This window comes from Thunnus thynnus, chromosome 14, assembly GCF_963924715.1.
Source record: "Thunnus thynnus chromosome 14, fThuThy2.1, whole genome shotgun sequence".
NCBI lineage: Eukaryota > Metazoa > Chordata > Actinopteri > Scombriformes > Scombridae > Thunnus > Thunnus thynnus.
Window position 1 is genome coordinate 22,628,048 of NC_089530.1, and position 19,756 is coordinate 22,647,803.

Sequence of the window (19,756 nt, forward strand, 5' to 3'; positions counted from 1 at the left end):
TAAAAACGAGGTCAAAGGCTGAACAGTCCTCTGAACCTTGAGTCATCAGGGAGGATCAAACAAATGAGGGATGCACGGGTATGATTAGACCTCCTGCTGTTATGATGAAACTCTGTCGTCTTATTTAGTGCACTAACGTTTCCTCAATCTGATTTACTAGAATTACTGATGCCATATAACTCCCCAGAATGCTTTCACAAACAGCCAGCATGAGGAACTTGTTGCATTCAGCTTCCCATAGGCTCTATGTACAGAATACACGGTAAAGTTGTTTTGATAATAGATATTAAGTAGATATTTGTACCTCCACCTTTAATCCCCATTAAAACATAGAAAAACACTTGAATAAATGAGTTTTTTACTATATGACTGTTAAGCTGTCTTAAAGACCACCACCAAAACCTGACATTTGTGTTGATGTATTAATCATTTAAAGCAGTGGTTCTCAAACTTGGTCAATGACTCCTAAACTGACACACTAGAGCACAGTTCCCCATCTGATAAGATTTTTGCTTTCAGATGTTTTAATACAGAAAGTGTATGAAACCCATGACCAAAATAGTCATACATTCTGTCATTGTGTTACTTGTGGATGGAATTACGGTGAAATTAAATTATTCCCCTTTTTGCTAAGGACCCCCTGGAACCCACTCAAGGACTCCTAGGGGTCTCTGGACCCCACTATGAGAAGCACTGGTTTAAACATTACACCACTGCTGCGACTGTTATCTTGATGTGACATCATGTCCTCTATACTTGACACATTGCCCACAGGAAACTAAATAAAACCAGAAATTCAAAGTGCATCTCTAAAATGCTATTTTAAACATCAGTAGTTAAATGATGAGATAAATACAATCCATGAATAACTGAGGTGATTCAGTTTGAATCATCTTACTTTCAAAGGTTAGGTGGTTTATACTCTAAATGAAGTGAGGAAGATTTTACTTAATGCTGAACATTAATCCCTTAGCTTTCATGATTAAAGTATGACAAGTGTGAGTATGTGCATGATGACTAATTGCAGTTGCACAACTTGAGTGCAGTGTTAGAAAGTTTCACTTTCTTACTAAAGGAAGTAAATGAATTAATACCACAGTGTAAAAACACTCTATGCAGGTCATTGGTCTAAATTTTACTAAGGTAGCACGACTACCTGGTGAATGAACGTGACGACTCCAGTTGAACGATAATGTTGCTCTGTAACTGCTGGATGTATAAATAAGCAGCTTTTTCTAAGAACTCATGTTCAATAAATCAACTTTTGTCAGTTGCCGTCAAGTAATTTATTGCAGGGTTAAGGTTGGACTAGCCCAACTATGATCTCAGTGCTAAAGTCCCTGCATATGTTCAATTCTAAACAAAAGCACTAGATGCTATCCATGCTACCTCCTCATGAAACACAAACACAGAATGAGTGAATTACATTTTTCTTTATTCAATAAAGTTATCACATAAACTCCAAAACAAAAATAATAAAGTGTATAGCATGAACATGTTTAATATATGTTCAAATCAAGTGCCATGATTTGATCAGCACATATCAGTCATAATAGACTTTCACAGTCTTGAGTGATATTTCCAATGTCATTTTCATAGAAAAAGAGGTTAACGGTCACTATAAGAAATCACAGTAGAAGAAGAAATAGCTTAATATGAGCATCAGTCCAGACCCTCTAACTATTTTTTTGGAGGGTGAATAGGTTTAGATTACAGTCCCTCCTCATGAACTGCACTGCAGCTCTGTGGACAACTGACACTCATGGTCTTCCCTGACCAAAGCACCTGAAAAATTAAATGCTCCAAACAGAGCATGTTATAGTGTGAATAAAGCCAAAGACAACATCGACAATACGATGCAATCCTTGCTTTCATTGGTGTGTTGTTGATATGTGTTGCAAATAACAGTGATTTTTTTACATGACACAAATAATATTTATATATATTTATGTATGAAAATAAAATAATAATGATCAGTTATTAGACTAAATACATCGCTAACAATACACATAACAGGAAAGACAAAACTTCCTAACACACACAAAGAAAGAGAGAAACTTTTGCAACATTTATATCACTTCTTCTTCCCACATCTTCACATATTAATGCATCATATGCAACTCTGTGAAGGGTTTCATTTAAAAAAATCAGATATGTTTAATCATTAATGCCGCAAATGAATACAGGAAGTCTGGAAAAGCAATGTAGTGTTCATAGGTCTTTGTAAGTTTAGATATTGCACAAATAGTAAATAAAACTGTAAGAAAGATTTAGTTGTGCTGTTCCAAACCACAAACATCAGCACATTTTCTTTGCTTAAATTGTATTTTGATATTTGTTGCTGTACATAATAGCATTAATGTATACAGATGTAAGGCATTTCACAGTCAAGTGGAATCATGACAGAAATCATACAAAACATCTAAATCATAAAAATGAATCACACAATTTGAAGTCAAACAAATGTGTGTGATTTACAATTTTGAACACTTGTTGACATTTTTTTTTTTTTTTAAAGCAAGATTTCCTCTCATGTCCGTTTCCTACAAGTAATCACTTGTATTACTAATCACTCTGTGAATATTACTTTTTACAAATATTTATCCGTCAGAGACCGGCCCCAGTGGTGCTTTCCCTGGAGGGGTTCAGGCTAAAAGACAGTTTCACATTGTTACAGTCTGAGGTATTGAATTGTTTCACATTAATAAAATAAAGCGGACAGAATGAGAAATGTCCACAGCAGTTTGTTTATGATTGATTATAAATACATGGTAAATTAGGAAGAAACAAAGAATCCATTTTATTTTTTGATACATTTCATTTGGTCAGCAGACTTTCATCCAACTGAACGTACTGACCGAGACATCATAAATAAATAAAGTAAGTTAAAGTGATCAACAGTGTGCAGTATTCCTGGTTTATTCTCTACAGTCTACAATGTTTTGGTCCTGTGCCACTATGGCATTTTTTTTTTTTACATGTTCATAATACATGTAAATGAATCACATTCTTCAGAAATCACATAAGCAATGTTAAAAAAATGGCCCCTAGAAAAGAAGTATCATGATAATTGTTTAGATATTTTGAAAAGTAAATATTTGTGTGTGTATTATTGTTTTGAGAGAACATAATCACTCTTTGATTTTAACTGTTTACGCTTGTCTTGGAGCACAGAATCACATGTACGAGGAGTTTCCTCGCATGTAGTGATTAAATGTTCGGTATAATCAATTGGCAGGAAGGAAAGTAGATTCTTTCAATGAAATGTTTAAAATTGCCATAGCAACACTTCAGAATCTATATTAAATTGGTGTAAACAGTTTGTACATATGAATATTAATGGGAAGTTCATTAAAGCTTGTGATTGTTAATAGCAACCTGCTCGCAAATTTTACCTTCCATGAAGTATGAAAGCCCTTTGTTTTTAAAAAACAAAATATCCACATTAAATAAAAACTAAAAAAAAAAAACATAACATGTCACTTCAATGTGTGAGTCTCAAAGTCACAGCATTAGACGCAGGTTCTGACTGCTTTGTTTTTTTTTTTTTGTTGTGACCCACTCAGGCACATCAAAATAGCACCCATACTCTATTCTTTGTAAACCCACAGACCAGCAGTGGTGAGATGCACATCAGCGCAGATGGAGGAGCAGCATCTTAACTGGCACGTCATATGACGACCTGCTGAGCTGCAGCAGTGGTGTGATCAGGACTTAAAACAGCAGCTGAGTTAGACTTGGACCTCCGGCAGCGTCGGACTAACATGAACACTGCTAGAATGACAGTGCTGAATATGAAGGAAGAACCACAGAGGAAGAAGGTTGCTGTGTAGTTTCCTGTCATGTCTACTAACCAACCTGGAGACGGAGAAACAGAAAAAGATGTGTCATACTTCAAGTGAAAAACAAAACTCAAACATTTAGGGTGAGCGAGCAAATTTTTATTATCTGGCTCCAAGCTGAGACATAAAATCAAGGATTCAATACAATAATTTTATCCTTTTGAGTGAAGAAAAAGATGGTCTATCTCATTTGTTTATATGTGGAAAATCAAAATGACATCTTCAAGAACTGCAGTTATTGTAATAAGTTCACAAACACTTACCTCCTATTGGTGGGCTTATCAGGTAAGGGATGGCATGGAGAAAATAGACCACACCCAGAGCTGTGGTCAGGTAAACGGGGCCTACGACATCAGAGGCTACCACGGGGATGAGCGCTACGTAGGCCCCATCAAAGTAGCCGTACAGCACAGAAAACACGACAAGGAGGGGGAATGTGTGAAGGAGTGGGAGAAAGATACAGCAGACGCCTTCCAGGGCGACCGCTAGCATGTAGGCCAGCATGCGATAGTTCTTCAGACACCTGGAGGGAAGTAAAATTATTAGTATTGGGATAAATATGTGTTATTTATTTTACACACGTACACACACACACACCTCCAGCCCCTACTTACTTCCTGTCAGTGATCCATCCAAAGGTGATGTTACCCACAATGCCGCTAACTCCAAATATGGACATGAGAAAGGCAGCATACTTCTGCTCCACCCCCCTACTGAGGGCATAAGGAACCAGGTAAACCACAGGAGCGCTGCAGCCGTACGCCATAAACAGGATGGACACCGAAAGAATCATGAAGTCAGGCATTACAAGAAAGCCAAACTCCCCTTGGGAAATGCAGGAAAAGCAGTTACCTCTGGACGAAGTTTTTGTGTTCACCTGAGGCTCTGGAAGAGGGCTGATGGTCTTATCTAATTCAGAGGCATCTGATGCTTCAGCTTCAGACAGTTCTGAGTCTTCTATCTTAGTATCCATGATGTCAGCCGCCTTGTTCAAGTTCATGCTTTCCACCAAGTTCAAGTCCTCATTTGTGCTACCGTTGGCTAGTTTAGGATCTGCGAGGTTGCTGTCCCCTAGCATTGTCGCAGATAACTTGTTGCTAAATAAAATGCACTCAGCTATCTTCTTATCTGTTAACCTTGGATCGGGCTGGCTTGGCAGCAGCGTTACGTTCCCCTGACCTAGTTTGTTGTTTTCAAGTTCGCTGTTTTTGAGCGCTCCATTTGCTATGAGTAGCCCTTGAGTATAGTTTAAATGGTTCGAATCCAGCTGCTTTGGCTCCGCTTCGCTGCAATCAGAAGATTCCTCGGTACTTAATTCAGTGTCTTTGGAGTCCAGCTCTGTTGTCATGCAGTCTTTCTCCACATCTGCCATATTGTTCTCCCACGTACTTTAGATGGAACAAAACAGAATAGAAGAAAATACATTGAAATGAATCAAAAAATGGAATTGGGTATATTTTAGTGCTTAAAAGGATAGTTCTAGATTTAGGGGAATAGGCTTACTTGCTTTTTTGAGATTGATACCTCTCTAATGTATGTGCATTAACTATGGAGCTAGCGCTAGGAGACGGTTAGATTAGTTTAGCATAAAGACTGGAAACAGAGGTAGATGGGGGCTAGCTTGGCTCTGTCCAAAGTTTAAAACATATCTTTTCTTGTTTGTTTGATCTGTACATGAACCAAACATTTAAACACAATTTAAACACAAGTTGTGGTTTTAATAGGTAACGTTGGTTATTTGTAGGACTAACTCTACACCGGGAAACTTGTTGATTTTGGTTCGTGTGCAGATTAAAACAAAGAAGATCCAATGTGTTAATTACACAGCTTTAGCTTTAGCTTTAGCTTTAGAGGTATTTATGAGCTCTGGAGAGAGCCAGGCTAACATTTTTCCTCTGTTTCCAGTCTTTATGCTAAGCTAAGCTAATTGACTCTAAGTTCTATCTCCGAAATTAGGGATGTGGGAACTATTTTTCTCATCAAATTCCCATCAAAAAGCGCATTTCCCAAAATGTCAAACTATCCCCTTAAACAATTAATTGATTAAGCAATTAGTCAATCAACAGAAATATGTGAATCATAGATTAAATGAAAATCGGTAAATTATTAATGCTGTTGGACAAAACAACCTTGGACTTTGGTCTGGGACCTTGTGATAAGCATTTTTTTTTTACATACTATGATCAAAAAAGTACCATTAGACTTATTAATAATGGAATAATCCTAAAATAAGTGGAAAGTATTATCAACTGGATGAACATCCTCAGTTAGCAGTACTCGTCTTCCCTGTAATTATTTCTGTCTATGACCTGAAAGCAAATGGTCTGACTTACTCATCACCTCCGCTTGGTTCCAGAGGCCTCATCACAGCACCACAAACACACAAGTTGGACACGAATCCTCCCAGGACGAGCAGTGCTCCTCTCCAGGAGTAATGCTCTATAAGCATTTGGACTACAGGAGCCAGGATGAATGTCCCGATGCCACTACCTGGAGATGAGGTGAAATTAGATTTGATGGGATGAAATGGAGCAAAGAGAGTAGAGAAGAAAAGAGAGGAACTTAAAAACAAACTATAGGAAAGCGCAGAGGAAAGCAGTAAAAGAAGTCAGGTGGGAAGAAAACTGAAAAAGGAAAACATGGGAGTGGAAGATAAGAGATGGGAAAGTAAGGTGTAGATGACAAGAAAACAAAGAAACAGGTAAGTAAAAATGTCACTACCAGACAGGGCGATGCCATAGGCCAGAGCTTTCCTCTCATTGAAGTACTTCCCCACCATCGCTACAGAGGGTGTGTAGCTGAGAGCAAAGCCAAGACCTGTAAAGGATGAATAAAGGGGTTTTGGAGTTTGGCAAAACCTGCCAAATGTTGCAATATGACTCTAAACAGAGTTTGTTTGGTAGACAAAAAGGATATGACATCTTAACGTGTGTGGTGTTGAGATGTAAAACATTAAAGAGTCAGACCGTCATATCTACAAGAATATAGACTGTATAATGTGAAACTTTAGTAGTCTGACAGTCTTGACTCACTAAGTTGTTACCTGATGTCAATGAACCATTGGATGTGAAATAACTTAAAACTAAATGAGCACAAAACAGAAATATTACTGACTGGACCAAAACCTAAAAGGGATTTATTGCTCTGCAGAATGAGACACCTGTCTAAAAAAACTAAATCAGAACTATCAGCTTGGGTGTAATTTTAGACTCTGAATTAAATTGTGACACTCACATAAATTCTATCACAAAATCACCTCAGTAATATTGCAGAAAAACTCATTCACATCTTCATCTCTAGTAGAATTGACTACTGTAATTCACTTTCTACCAGACTCTCCAAAAACTCAGTAAAACAACTACAACTCATCCAGAACTCGCTCCCAGTTACTTAATGTTTTTAATGGTTTACAAAGCATTAAATAGCTTATCCCCAGCCTATATTGCAGAGCTACTAAAGCCACATGTCCCAGCCCATACCCTTGAGTCCTCTAATACCACCGCTGCTGCTCTCACAGTGCGGCATCCATAAAAACAGCGGGGGCGCAGCATTCTCTGCTTACGCACCTAAAATGTGGAACACTTTACCAGCAGAGATTAAAGAGGCCTTAACCTCAACGAGCACTTTTAAAAGCCGAGTATAAACCCACCTATACAACCTGGCCTTCAATTAACTTCCTCATCAACATTTATTTATTTATGTTTATTGTACAAGTGCACTTAAATGGATTATTTTGAATGTCTTTTAATGTTTTTCAAATGTGTACAGCACCTTGAGTTACAACCACTGTATAAAAAGTGCTATACAGATAAATAAACTGGAAACTTGAGTCAGATGGGGTAGTTTTAAGGAATAATTAAACACAAAAAATATTTTTGAGATGTTAACACATTCGTATAAGTAAGACAATCTCGCTTTGGATATATGCTGACAATTTTGAGGTAAAAAAAAAAAGTTTACACTCCCAACTGGTTGAGTGAAGTTCGGCTCTATCTGTGGTACTCTTCAAACCAACTGAGGTGCTACTGATCTAGCCTCACACACAGCAAGACCCCTGACTCCTCTACTGCGTTTGGTGGATTTTTAAATTTGTGCAGGAGGTGAGGACAGTTTAAGATCGACTATAAAATGGTAGACACTAGGTCTACACTTCTAGCTGCAAGGGATGCATTCAATATCTGGCTCAAAGCCTGGTAAGCAAGTAGGAAGATTGAACCCAGATACACCATTATGAGGATGAATGGCTCGCCAGTCACTACACCTCCCTGCTGTCCTTAACTCTTAACTCTTGATATATTTGACACATACTTGTGATTTGAATGTTTTGGTCTTGTAGCCATGAAAGTGAGCAGAAACATTCACTTGACCTTGACAGTCTCATGTTTATTCAGTTGAAACATGCAACTTTTCCTAGTAGTTAAAGTCTTAGAACATTTATAAAATACTTACCAATGTTTCAAAGACCAAAGACTCTTTTAACCATCTGGATGAAAAAAAAAATTGTCTGCTGCACAATGAACCTGTTTCCCCAAGTTGCAACTCTGTTTTCAATCTAGGTAGCTGGTGGGTTTCCATCTTTGTTTTGATTCGGAAACAGAGGCCCAGGAAATGGGTTAAAAATCTTTTTTGTCATTCAGGTGACATCATATCTTTTCATCCAGATTAGAAGAGTCTTTGAGGATTCTGGAAATACCTTGATAACAAAGTAACTTCTGGGTTTTATCAAAAATGGTTGGATAATTATCTTATAGTAAAACTGATGTTACATCTGTGGCCCAAATGTAAATACATGGGAGGCAAAAACTGCAGCAGATGTGATGCATGACCCAATCATCATCAGATCTGTATCTGCCCTCAATCATTGTGTTCTTTTGTTTTGGATTGGTGCTGTGGAGGTTAGATATTATGCACTGTATACAATATGATGGAAGATACATGAGCGTGCAAGCTGTCATAACAGGTGCCTGTGTACCTGTCATGATGCCCATGGAGCCATAGAGGTACTCGAGACTGGAAGCGAAGGAGCTTAGGACCAGACCAGTGGAAGCCAACACACCTCCCAGGATCACTGTAGTTCTGATGGAGAGACGGCTCCCAAGGAAACCACCCAGAGGAGCTGAAAACACAGTTTGTGTGAGTTTACATTAATTTCACCGTCTGTTAACAGAGTAGATCATTTTTGGCTGCATCATTTCCTCATTCTGACTATGCTTTACTCAATATGGTAAACATGTTTGTATAAATACACCAAGTAAATGTCTACCAATCAGTGGACTAATGAAAATAGTGAAAATGTTCAAAAATCTTTCAATGTTAATATTCCTTGATCTGCACCAAAAACTGAACTGATCTTTGACTCCTTCTTTAATTTCAATCAAATAAATTAAAAACTGTCGTCAGAGTTTCTGTTAGATAAAATACAGACAAAAAGGACGAAAATCTTTTAAATAAAAATGTGTTTACACTGTATAAAGATGCATACTTTTACTTTATATGTTTGCGTCTGCCTCACACACTGCTTTTCACCAACATTTTTAGTTTTTGCATTGCTGAATCTACTGTAGCATTAACCTGACTGCAGATACTACTGCTGATGGCCTTACCACATAACATGGTGGTGGAGTCGACAAGACTGTGGATCCAGGCGGTGGTGGAATAATCCTTATCAAAGTGCAGCTGGAACTCCACAAAGAACATGGAAACACATCTGGACACAGAGACGGGGGGGGGGGGGGGGGGAGTTTGGACTCAGTGCATTTTCATGTCATAATGATAAATGATTTTACTTTTTACTCTGGCTCGCTGATGCAGCACAATAATGGTCATAGTATCACTTTATCAATAACGACATAAACTGATGATGCTGGGTGTGGTAAGAACATGGCATGGTTTCCTTTATAACATCTTTAAAACAGATCTGTTCAGGTAGTCATTAAAGGGTACAGAATGTGACAGCTGATATCAATGAGCTGATGAAAGATTATCTGATATGAGACAGGGTCTGACATAACTGATGGCCCGATTGCCTGATGGCCTGATTGCCTGATGGGCTGGGGCCAGTATAAGTTTATGCAGGGCAAGCTGATTTGCCAGACACTGGCCAGTCATAGTCATGGGTATACAGTTTAGGACAAGGGGAGGACATGTATCTTCGTTTGATAACGTTAAAAGTAAAGTTAAGCTTTGGTGTCCGTTTCCCAATTGATTCTAAAAAAGACGACAGAAAAAGAGAGCACAAGTGAGTGATCGAGTGGTGGTAGAGAGAAAGAACATGTTATTTTCTAATTGTTTCACATCAGTTATGCTCTAAAGCACCAATAAATAAACTTAAGACACTCTACAGATGATTTACTGTGGAGACAGGCGCTGCGTTTCTCCTTTTCATTCAGTCAGTACAGTTCAGCTCTGAGTTCTTTCTCTCGCTGTTCTTTCTTAACGAGCACAGTTGTGCAGATCTCTCAGCACTTTCTGTCGCTGACACAAGAGTTTATTATCAAGGTCATCCATATTCACTGAAATGTTATTACCATAAATTCTGTTCTCCTCTTCCTTTGTGTTCCACACTCTCTGCCTTTATACCTACATTTATACACCATTCATTTACTGACATTACATATCCATAACCACAGGAAAACAACCAAATCTAAAGGGAACTTCACTGTTATACATATACACCATGAATAAATCACCAAAATTATGGAAAAGTTATTTTCATTTTTTTGGCTGCTGGGCCAGTGAAAATATACAAGAGACCAGTAAAGCTCTGATGTACTGGCCAAGTGAACCAGTGGAAAAAAATCATTGGACACTGTGAGACACTTGTTCATCTTGCCCTGCACACATCGGTGTGGTCTGTAGTCTGGCGAACTGTTTGTTTGCGTTGCATTTTGAGCCTTGATGTGATGTAACAATCATTCGGTCATTAAGATCCTATTAGGTCTCAGTGGCCCTGACAGAGGTGATAAATTACAGCTGATTGCGGTGTTTTATCATTTTATGCCTGTCATTAATATCCACCAATGTGCAGACCTAAGTGCTCTGTACTCCTTGACCTTATCTTTTACAACTCTCATTGTCTGTTATGTAACTGGTCTTATGGTGTCTAACCAGGGCAGAGCGGACCTTTGTGAAGGTTGAGGCAAAGGGGGAAAATAAGGTTGCGACTAATCACTTCCCACAGTTCACATTCAAATTATTATCACCATGTTCTTCTTACTATCTCTTCATCTTCATGTGCAAACATGCCGTCCTTGGACATACAGAATTGCCAAGATGTTAATTCTTGAGCAGGTTAAATGCTAATGGCAGCAGAAGCCAGCGACAAAGTGAATCTAGAGAGGTCTGACAAACAGTGGAGTGATCTGTTTAGCAACTTTATAACCGTAAGATTTTACTCCTTTATTGATCATAGATTAGAATCTTAGATTAGAAGTTAACGATTAAGAAATATAGAGAGAGCTACTGTATGAAGGTAGATTAGATTTTGTATTTTGTGTGATGGGCACAAGTGGCATTTTTTCCAGAATGAGCATATGGTTAAATATATAATGGAAAAAAAAAATCTAAAAGCAGTCATATATTCAAGAAACTAAATTAACACATTATCCAGGATTTCCCTTTCAATCAGTTCCCATCACTGTATCACAAACCATAAAATCATTTCTGATCTCTATAAACCTCCTGACCATTTCCTCCAGCGAAAGGGTCACATTTTAGAATAGTTTCTTTATCAAAACAATAAATAAATAAATGTCAGAGCGAAATTTTGTACATTTTACTTAATTTACAAAATTTATCATCAGATTAAGGTTTTATACACAAAACATGTGATGGTGTCAAATCTTTTATTTCTTTATTTAATGCTAACTGTTTCCAGTTACCCATCATGCTCCACTGAAACAAACTAAATGGTCATTAAAAGTATGTTTATTAAAATGAATCATATTTTTGAGGTGCTTTCCTCTCAAGTTATTTGCATTTGAAATAAGTTCAAGACTAGCAGCTTTAATTTTTTTTTCCCTTTTTCACCAACTTTGGAGCGTCCAATTCCCTATGCATTGTGTCCAGCTTTAACAAGACAATCCCTCACCAGCTCCTCACCCCAAACCAGACCAGTTGTGCTCAAGAAGTACTGCTTCCTAGAACTGTCTGTCTGTAGTGGTTGGTGAGAATTTGGTCCCTGCACCACCTGTGCATTTGCGTTTTCGAATGAATTTTATGCAAAAACTGCACTGGCAAGACTGTATTATTTCCACAGTTAAATCCAAAAAGTGTGTTTATATCCTATTGACCTTTTCAGGGAAAAAATAAAACTAAAAAGGCGGAGAAAATAAAATGTCAGCTGAGTTGTGAGGGCAATGTGCTGGCTGTACAAAGTTGGTTGTTGGCCAGTTGGAAACATGGAAACATCTCAGCAGGATTTCAAAGTCTTAGTGGAAAAAAAGAAAACATTGCTGCTAAAACAGGTTAGTGGCTTAAAACTTTAAATAGAGTGGGAATGGAGTCTTGCCAAGTAATAATGTAGAGGTGTTAATGATCAAAGTTAAGAACATGGAGCCTTGATAAGTACAGCTATACATACCAGAACTGAAGGCCACACAATACTACACATCCAGAAGCTACAAATCTCTTTGTGCAGGTAAAGTCACAATCTGTGGACTTTAATCTAACAGGTGTATACAGCTGTAAACCAGAAAATTCAATTCTGTATCTCATATGGCTCCAGATATTTTGTTTTTTTACATTTAAAATGAGATAAAGGATGTTTCTCTCCCAATGAACTCATCTAACAGTAAGTCAGTCATTTCTGTCAAACGTGGAAGACCTTGTTGATTAGTGGTGTAAAGTGCACATTACATAACCGCAAAGTCCTGAGTTTGGATCCCTTACATCTTTTCCTTTTGTCTTTCCTACTCACCTTTGTGAGACTAGGGCTGCAACTAACAAGATTAATATTTTTATTATCGATTAATCACTTTGTCCTTAAAATGTCAGAAAATAATGAAAATGCTGTTATCATTTCTTATTTTGTCCAACCAAACAGTCCAAAATCCAAAATATGACACAAAAAAAGCTTCAGATCTTCACATTTGAGAAGCTGCAACCACCAAATATTTGGCATTTTTCCTTAAAAAACATTTGAGTATCAAAATAGTTACAGATTATTTTTGTCGGTTGACTGCAGCTCTACTGAAGACAATAAATGCCATTAAATATTTAAAATATACAACATGTCTATGTGCATTTAATTTGAATTTTTACACCTTGAAAGTGAGGACCTCACACACACACACACACACACACACACACACACACACACTCACCTGGTAACTGCGCGGATGCAGATGGAGGCGAGGAAGCAGCCAGCGACGATCATCCAACCCCAGCCGCCTTCCGGAGGGGTCACGACCTTGGACGCCCTCTTGCCTCCCTCGACCTTCTCTTCCTTGGTGACTGCCATTGCTCCAGCCAATCACAAGGCAGACTGGCACCAGTAGCCCCTCTCTCTGTTGCAAGGAATGCTGGAGGTCAGAACCCAGTTCCTCAGTTTTGTACTTTCGTTTCTAAATGTACAGCACTTTTCATCGGCTGGACTTTTCTGTCAACGCTGCGTTGAGTTTATTTGGACCTTGAAGATCTTCAGGAGCTTTTCTCCATTTATGTCTGTTCCTTCCTCGTCTTCTTCTTCCTCAGTCACTGAGAAAACAGACACCACAACAGGCAGAATTTCATTAAGTACAATCAGAGCTTGTCATCTTGCATTTCTTGTCCATTCATCTATTTTTCTGGATGTAAAAAATTAAATTCTTTACGTGTTTTGCTGATTTCAAAGCACAAATTGTATCTAAATCAGCTTTACATGGGCTATGAAGTAACATATATTTGGTAGATTATTTCCCAGATGAAACTTAAATCCTTTACATCAGGTGACAGTAGCTTAGAGCTGCACTGCTGTAGAAACATGCCTCTGCATCTGCAAGTCTAAAAACATGCATGGATATTGTTCACAGATTTTCAAACAGGTGTCGTCAAATATATAATATTAATGTATCAACTAGAAGGCAGTGCCACATTTAGCAAACCAGAATAAATAGCAGAGGAAGTATAAGTCATGGTTAGGGTTTGGGGTCTCAAAGCCAGCTGTAAAAGTGAAAGATTGTGCTCTTGGTTAAAAATAAAAAAAATGTCAACACTGACTTCAAGTCTCAATAAGTATTTAAGTAGTTCCAGTCTACATGAATGTAAACTATTACTATTGCAAATTAGAGACAAAGTCACCAAGATACATCGGGGACATTTTACCCATTGTGTAAAGACTTTTGGGATGGGGGAGGCCTGTGAACAGAAGGTGATATTCTGTTTCCAGCTCACCAAAAGCAACAAAATACTGGGACAAAGAGTCAGATGCTGTAACAAACAGTCCTGGAGAAGGAGTTCACATACGGGCTGTCTGCCACATTTGGAATAAAGTAACCAAGTAATGTGAAGGTCACAAACACACACAGAAGAACCAGGAACACCTGTTATATTGTATTTGTTTGTCACAATGAAAAAGTGTTATAAATTCCAATAAAGAAATTGCAGTTTGCTGACAACGTGGCAATTTCAAAATGGTTTCCTTCAAAAATTGTATATTTACAATTCAAATACACGATTGCATTTGTTTGGAATCAGCAAACCAAGAAGTGGGTATTTGGTATGAGCGGTGATAGCAGCTACGGCTGAGCAGACACTTCCCACAGAAACTGGATTAATGTGCTTAAACCTTGAACCAAATTTAAACTTCACTAAAACTTCATCATCAAGAAATTCCAAGGAAGAAAATTCCACTTTAGCACCAAAATCCCAACAAATAACTTGTCTCACAACACTGTCGTTTGCCAACCAAAAGAGAAGGAATTTTAGCAGTTTTCTTGTTAGGCTTATCACTATGAACTTGGAACTTTCTGGGAAAACTAATGTGAATAGACGTCATTTTCCATTTTCAACTTATTTTAGACATGTTCTCAGTCTGCAAATACGTCCTGCTGCAAGATGACCAAAAGTGAATAATATGCTGCATGTGATAGCTCTCATATCTCTGCTTGTTTTTTTTTTTTTTCTTCGTCATGTCTGTGGCTGAAACAGTGGAGAGCACTACTGATCAGCCTGCTGTATAACATCACGCAAAGAAAACAAAACAAAAACCAAACCAACTGGCCCAGCTGCTTTGACAGCACTGTCAAAGGAAAGATTTCTTAAAGCTGGATTGTGTGTGTTTAAAACCTAGCAGTATACAGAAACACAATGTACTGACACCAAACGCTTGACAAAAGATAGTAATTGCAGACAGCTTGTTTGACGGCCTTCAAGCTCCACCCACTTACTTCCATCTCACAAAGCAAATGTTCTCACTCCTCACTGACCAGGAAAAACGTCTTTTTTTTTTCCACTGTTATGAAACAGGACAACAAACAGTTACGTTGATATTTTTGCTTGTTGAGACAGATATTTAATCTTACAAACTAACAGAGAAGGATTCATCTGTACTCCAAAGCTCTCACATCATCTTCTACGAAGTCCGCACAACATCTGGCCTATAAAAAGTTAGTACATGTACTATTCGGCACAAAGGAAGCTCTGTCCAAAGCATTTTGCAGATTGAAGGTTACAAAGATTGACTGACCAGAGACACAACATTTGAGTGTACTAGTTCGCTACCTTCCAAGCAAAGAAGGTCAAGAAAGTTAACAAGCTTTAATGAGAGTGCTGGGCCTCTTGTGCCTGCGGAAACGCTACAAATTTGCAGCTCTTGCCTACCAGAGATGTTCTGGGTTGTTTATGGAAGGGTCTCACATATCGGTCCCCATCTGAGTCCTGCTTTATATCACTAACTTAAATAAAGCCTACACCAATATTTTGTAGAGCTACTGATGACATTACACCATAAACATCACTTAAAGTTACCCAAATTCACCTTTTTGCAAGACTTGCAGCGGTTTTTGTATGCATGTTGCTAGACTGCTAATAACAGTTATTTTCAATATTGATTCATGTGACAATTATTGTCTTAATTAATCGTTTGGTCTATAAAATGTCCAAAAATTTAGAAGAATGTCAATCGCTGTTTCCCAAAGCCTGAGGTGAAGTCCTCAAATGTCTTGTTTTGTCCCAGCCAAGATATTCAGTTTACAATCAATGAAGACGAAAATATTAATTTGTATTATATTATAAATTGATTTGAGAGGCTGGAACTACAGTATTCAGGCTTTTTTTTCTTTGAAAAAAATTACTAAAAACAATAAATAGTTGACAATTAATTTTCTGCAGATCAACTAATCGATCAATCAACTCATCATTGCAGCTCTACATGTTGCCACAATTTGACAGTGAGACAGACAGCTTGGCCCTGCCCCACCTGTCCCCTGTTTAAGTGGACAAATTACATGTTACGGGTCTTTGGCTCCGGAAACATTTCTGTAGTTTTATGCATCAAATTGGAATTTGGTTTAAATGCAAGGCTCGTTAAGTTTAAATAAAAGCTCATTTCTGTGTGATGATGCCGCAAAACAGCCGTGTAATCATCTTATGGTTAAAGAGATTTCTGGCTTACAACAGGTTCAGACAAATGTGGTCCAAAACCAGATCAGAAGACAGAGCCACAGTTTCTGCAGAGCTGGAAGTGTTTCAATGTATCTGTGAATTTTCAGGTTAGATCCCGGCTCATTTGATTATGACGCCCTGAGGCTAAAAGCTCCACCCACTTGGCTCACCCCTTAAATGTGTCTCAAATGCTTATTAGTGCAAAACAGAGGCAGTGGAGTAGTGAAACAGTATGTGTTTCCATTTGAAAAGCTCAGTCCTTCTCACCAGCTGTGCTGTGTTTGCATTTCAGCCACTTGGTCTGATTTGGGCCGTTACAAGAACTCAATCAGGCAAAAGCTCAAAGAATCTATGGGCAAACAAGCTGCGTGTGTGTGTGTGTGTGTGTGTTGATAAGAGGGTTGGAAAGGGCAGTGACCTCATCTACAGAACAGCAATCCTTCAAATAGAAAATAAAACAGTAAAAGAAACAATGGAAAGCTTCTTTCAAACATAAAAAGAGCGTAAAAATATAAATAAGAACAGGCAGATCCGCTCTTTAGAAACAGCTCTCACGCACCCGGCCAAAGGTTTCCGAGCAGCTTCTATTGCTTCGTCATCTGTTGCTCTGAGGGGTTATCACGCCAAACTAACATGTCGTAAAGTTTGCATGTGGGGGTGTGTTATGTCGATTGACAGCGTGTGTATCCTACTTCACCAACAGAACATTTTCCTGCCGCTGCAAAGTAAACTGGCACTGAGCCATGAAAACGGCCGAGCTCATGCAGATTTCACTGTAAGCTGTCACTTTCAAACAGCAACAAGAGTTTATACGTACTGTAATTGTTTACACATGCATACATTTTCATTCAGAATGGGCTAAACAAATGTCCAGTTAGTCTCAAACACGGACAGAGACCATCGGCCATCTGCATATGACATTCATTTGAAATCCTATGTCAAATTCTTGCATGCATACATGTTTCATATTCATCATTTATTTTTATTATGATCAACAGAGTTATTTTCTGTGTTTTGTTGCAGAATGAGATGTTTTTGTGTTTTGTTCTGGGTGCTAGAAACAGTACCAAAGTGCATATATAATAGGCTATTTAAGGATGGATTCACTATTTTTCAAGTCTGTCTTAAACAATAGTCAGGTGCCCAAAATAACACTGACATAGGTTTTTCTTGTCATAATCATTCCTCCTGTTCATACTGACCATTAGAAGATCACTTCATAATGTACTCACACTGTAAGTGATGGGGGACAAAATCCACAGTCCTTCTGTGCAAAAATGTATTTAAAGGTTTATCTGCAGCTAATATGAAGCTTCAGCCGTCCAAATGAGTCAAATCAAGTAGATATCTTTCAACGTTACAGTCTTTTTAGTGCCAAAGTCCCTCTTTTTGTTACTATACTTCCACCGCAGCTCAACAGGGAAACACTGTCTGAGGAAACACAAAGAGGGAATTTGATGCTAACAAGACTGTAAATATGGCAGATATCCACTTGATGTGACTAACTCAGGCTGGTGAAGTCTCATATAAGCTTCACATAAACTTTTAAATGCATTTTTTTTTTTACACAAAATGTCTGTGTGGACACACTGTGGATTTTGGCCCTCATTACATTGCATTACATTACATTGGAAACACATTTGAAGGGGATCTTTAAATAGCCAGTATGAACAGGAGGAATGCTTACAGCGAGGAAAATCTCTTAAGTGTTCATATGGGCACATGAGTGCTTTTTTAAGACAGACTTGAAAAATTGCAAATCTATCCTTTAAGTATGAAACTATTCAACAAGGTAAAAAAAAAAGTTTTAAACAGTTATTAATACTTATTTACCAGAATAAAACAAAAATGTCAAAACAAGAGTTTAAGACAGAAAGTGCAGTGATATGAAAGAGACACAAACAATAGATTGAGGCTAAAGAGAGAGAGAGAGAGAGAGGGAGAGAGAGCAATCACTGCAAGTCAAACAAGATAAAAACAAAGCAAAAAAAAAAACAAAAACGAGAAGTGTGTTGACTTACATCAGTTTCCATCCGGTTTCTGCTCCTCTGTTTCAAAGCTTCGTGGCTCAAGTCTTCAGCAGAAATACACAAAAGCGATTTGAAATGTTAACAAAGGAAGTTTTCCTGCAGCCGTTCGTCCTGCAAACATCCGAAGGTGCTCTGCAACACGGCTGAGTCCGCAGACTAATATGAGCTGTGGGAGAGAGGGGAGGAGGAGGAGGAGGAGGAGGAAGAGGAGGAGAGGTCCTTTAATATTCCCACAAATGTGTCAGTGGTTATCAATAGTACATTTTTGTCCCCCTAATTAATTTATTGGTATCTTTTATTACTAACTATTCCGTCATTATGGGTTATATGGACCCTGTGCAGCCTGGTACAAAAGAGCACAGTAATTAATAGCGACTTAATCTGATTTTGATATTGTTTTATCTCCTGTGGTAAAGATAATGCGCCTGTGAAATTTCTACAGAGGCTTCAATGTTTCTCTAGAGCTTTTTTTTTACCTGATATATTTTAAGGAGCCAAAAATATAGCCTAACGGTAACTGAATACATAAATAAATGATAGTTAAGTTACTTAAATAAGTAGAAAGAAACATAAGTACTTTAAAAACAGTTTTGTTTTTACCTGTTATCAGTTAAAATAAATTAAATTTTATTTTTCTTTCAGTTGCTGCTCATTTCATTTTTCAGGTGCTAGTACATGCTACCCAGCTACCTAACGTTAGCTGAAACGAACATAAAACTACACTAGCCAGTGAATGAATATTATTCATCTAAACACCACATAACTTTACTGCTGTATCACCGTTAAACTCTCTTAGCAGTAGCTAAAGCATTTTAACTGGTAAACGAATGCTAACAAAGTTAGCTGCGATGAACGTTAACTGATGAACGTTAGATATGTTGAACGTTAGCCGGTGAACGTTAACTGATGTAACGTTCCCTTAACTGATGAACGTTAGCTGCAGCTAGGTAGCTAGCTGAAATAGTTTCTTCCTTTGTGTAATGACTTATTCAGATATATTTTTGACTCGTGTAGTAAACTTACACTGTCTTTTTGTTGGTTTTAGGATTTATGGCTTGTGTTTAGACAGTGACTTAATGAAAAATGACCTGAGTCTTTCTGTAATGATATCTTGCAGTTAATATTCAGGTAGGCCTAAAGCTTTGCTATTTGCTATTGAAATGTAATTTACATCAGTCACATCTTTGTCTTCTTCATTGCATTGTATTTGAAGCTCCCTCAAACTCAGAAATGTCACCTAACTAATTTTTAGTCCTTTAAAAAAATAGGTTCACAATTTTTCAAGTCTTTCTTAAAACAGTC

The 19,756-nt window shown here is 37.9% G+C and overlaps 1 protein-coding gene across 2 annotated transcripts; it reads right to left on the reverse strand.

Annotated features, from left to right (window-relative positions):
• Window positions 1–1,418: 1,418 nt before the first annotated feature.
• Window positions 1,419–18,566, reverse strand: LOC137197287 (monocarboxylate transporter 12-B-like). 2 transcript variants are annotated; one of them, XM_067610612.1, is made up of 9 exons: window positions 18,446–18,566; window positions 13,166–13,538; window positions 9,446–9,549; window positions 8,815–8,958; window positions 6,564–6,659; window positions 6,176–6,332; window positions 4,457–5,230; window positions 4,106–4,365; window positions 1,419–3,858 (listed from the first exon to the last, which is right to left on the reverse strand). In XM_067610612.1, the coding sequence occupies exons 2-9, from the start codon at window positions 13,300–13,302 to the stop codon at window positions 3,671–3,673; spliced, it is 1,860 nt and encodes a 619-aa protein (XP_067466713.1). In that variant the 5' UTR covers window positions 13,303–13,538; window positions 18,446–18,566; the 3' UTR covers window positions 1,419–3,670. The 2 variants fall into 2 exon arrangements, with proteins under 2 accessions (XP_067466713.1, XP_067466714.1); XM_067610613.1 differs by lacking the exons at window positions 6,564–6,659; window positions 13,166–13,538; window positions 18,446–18,566 and having other exon boundaries at window positions 6,176–6,415; window positions 9,446–9,553.
• Between the last annotated feature and the right edge of the window lie 1,190 nt (window positions 18,567–19,756).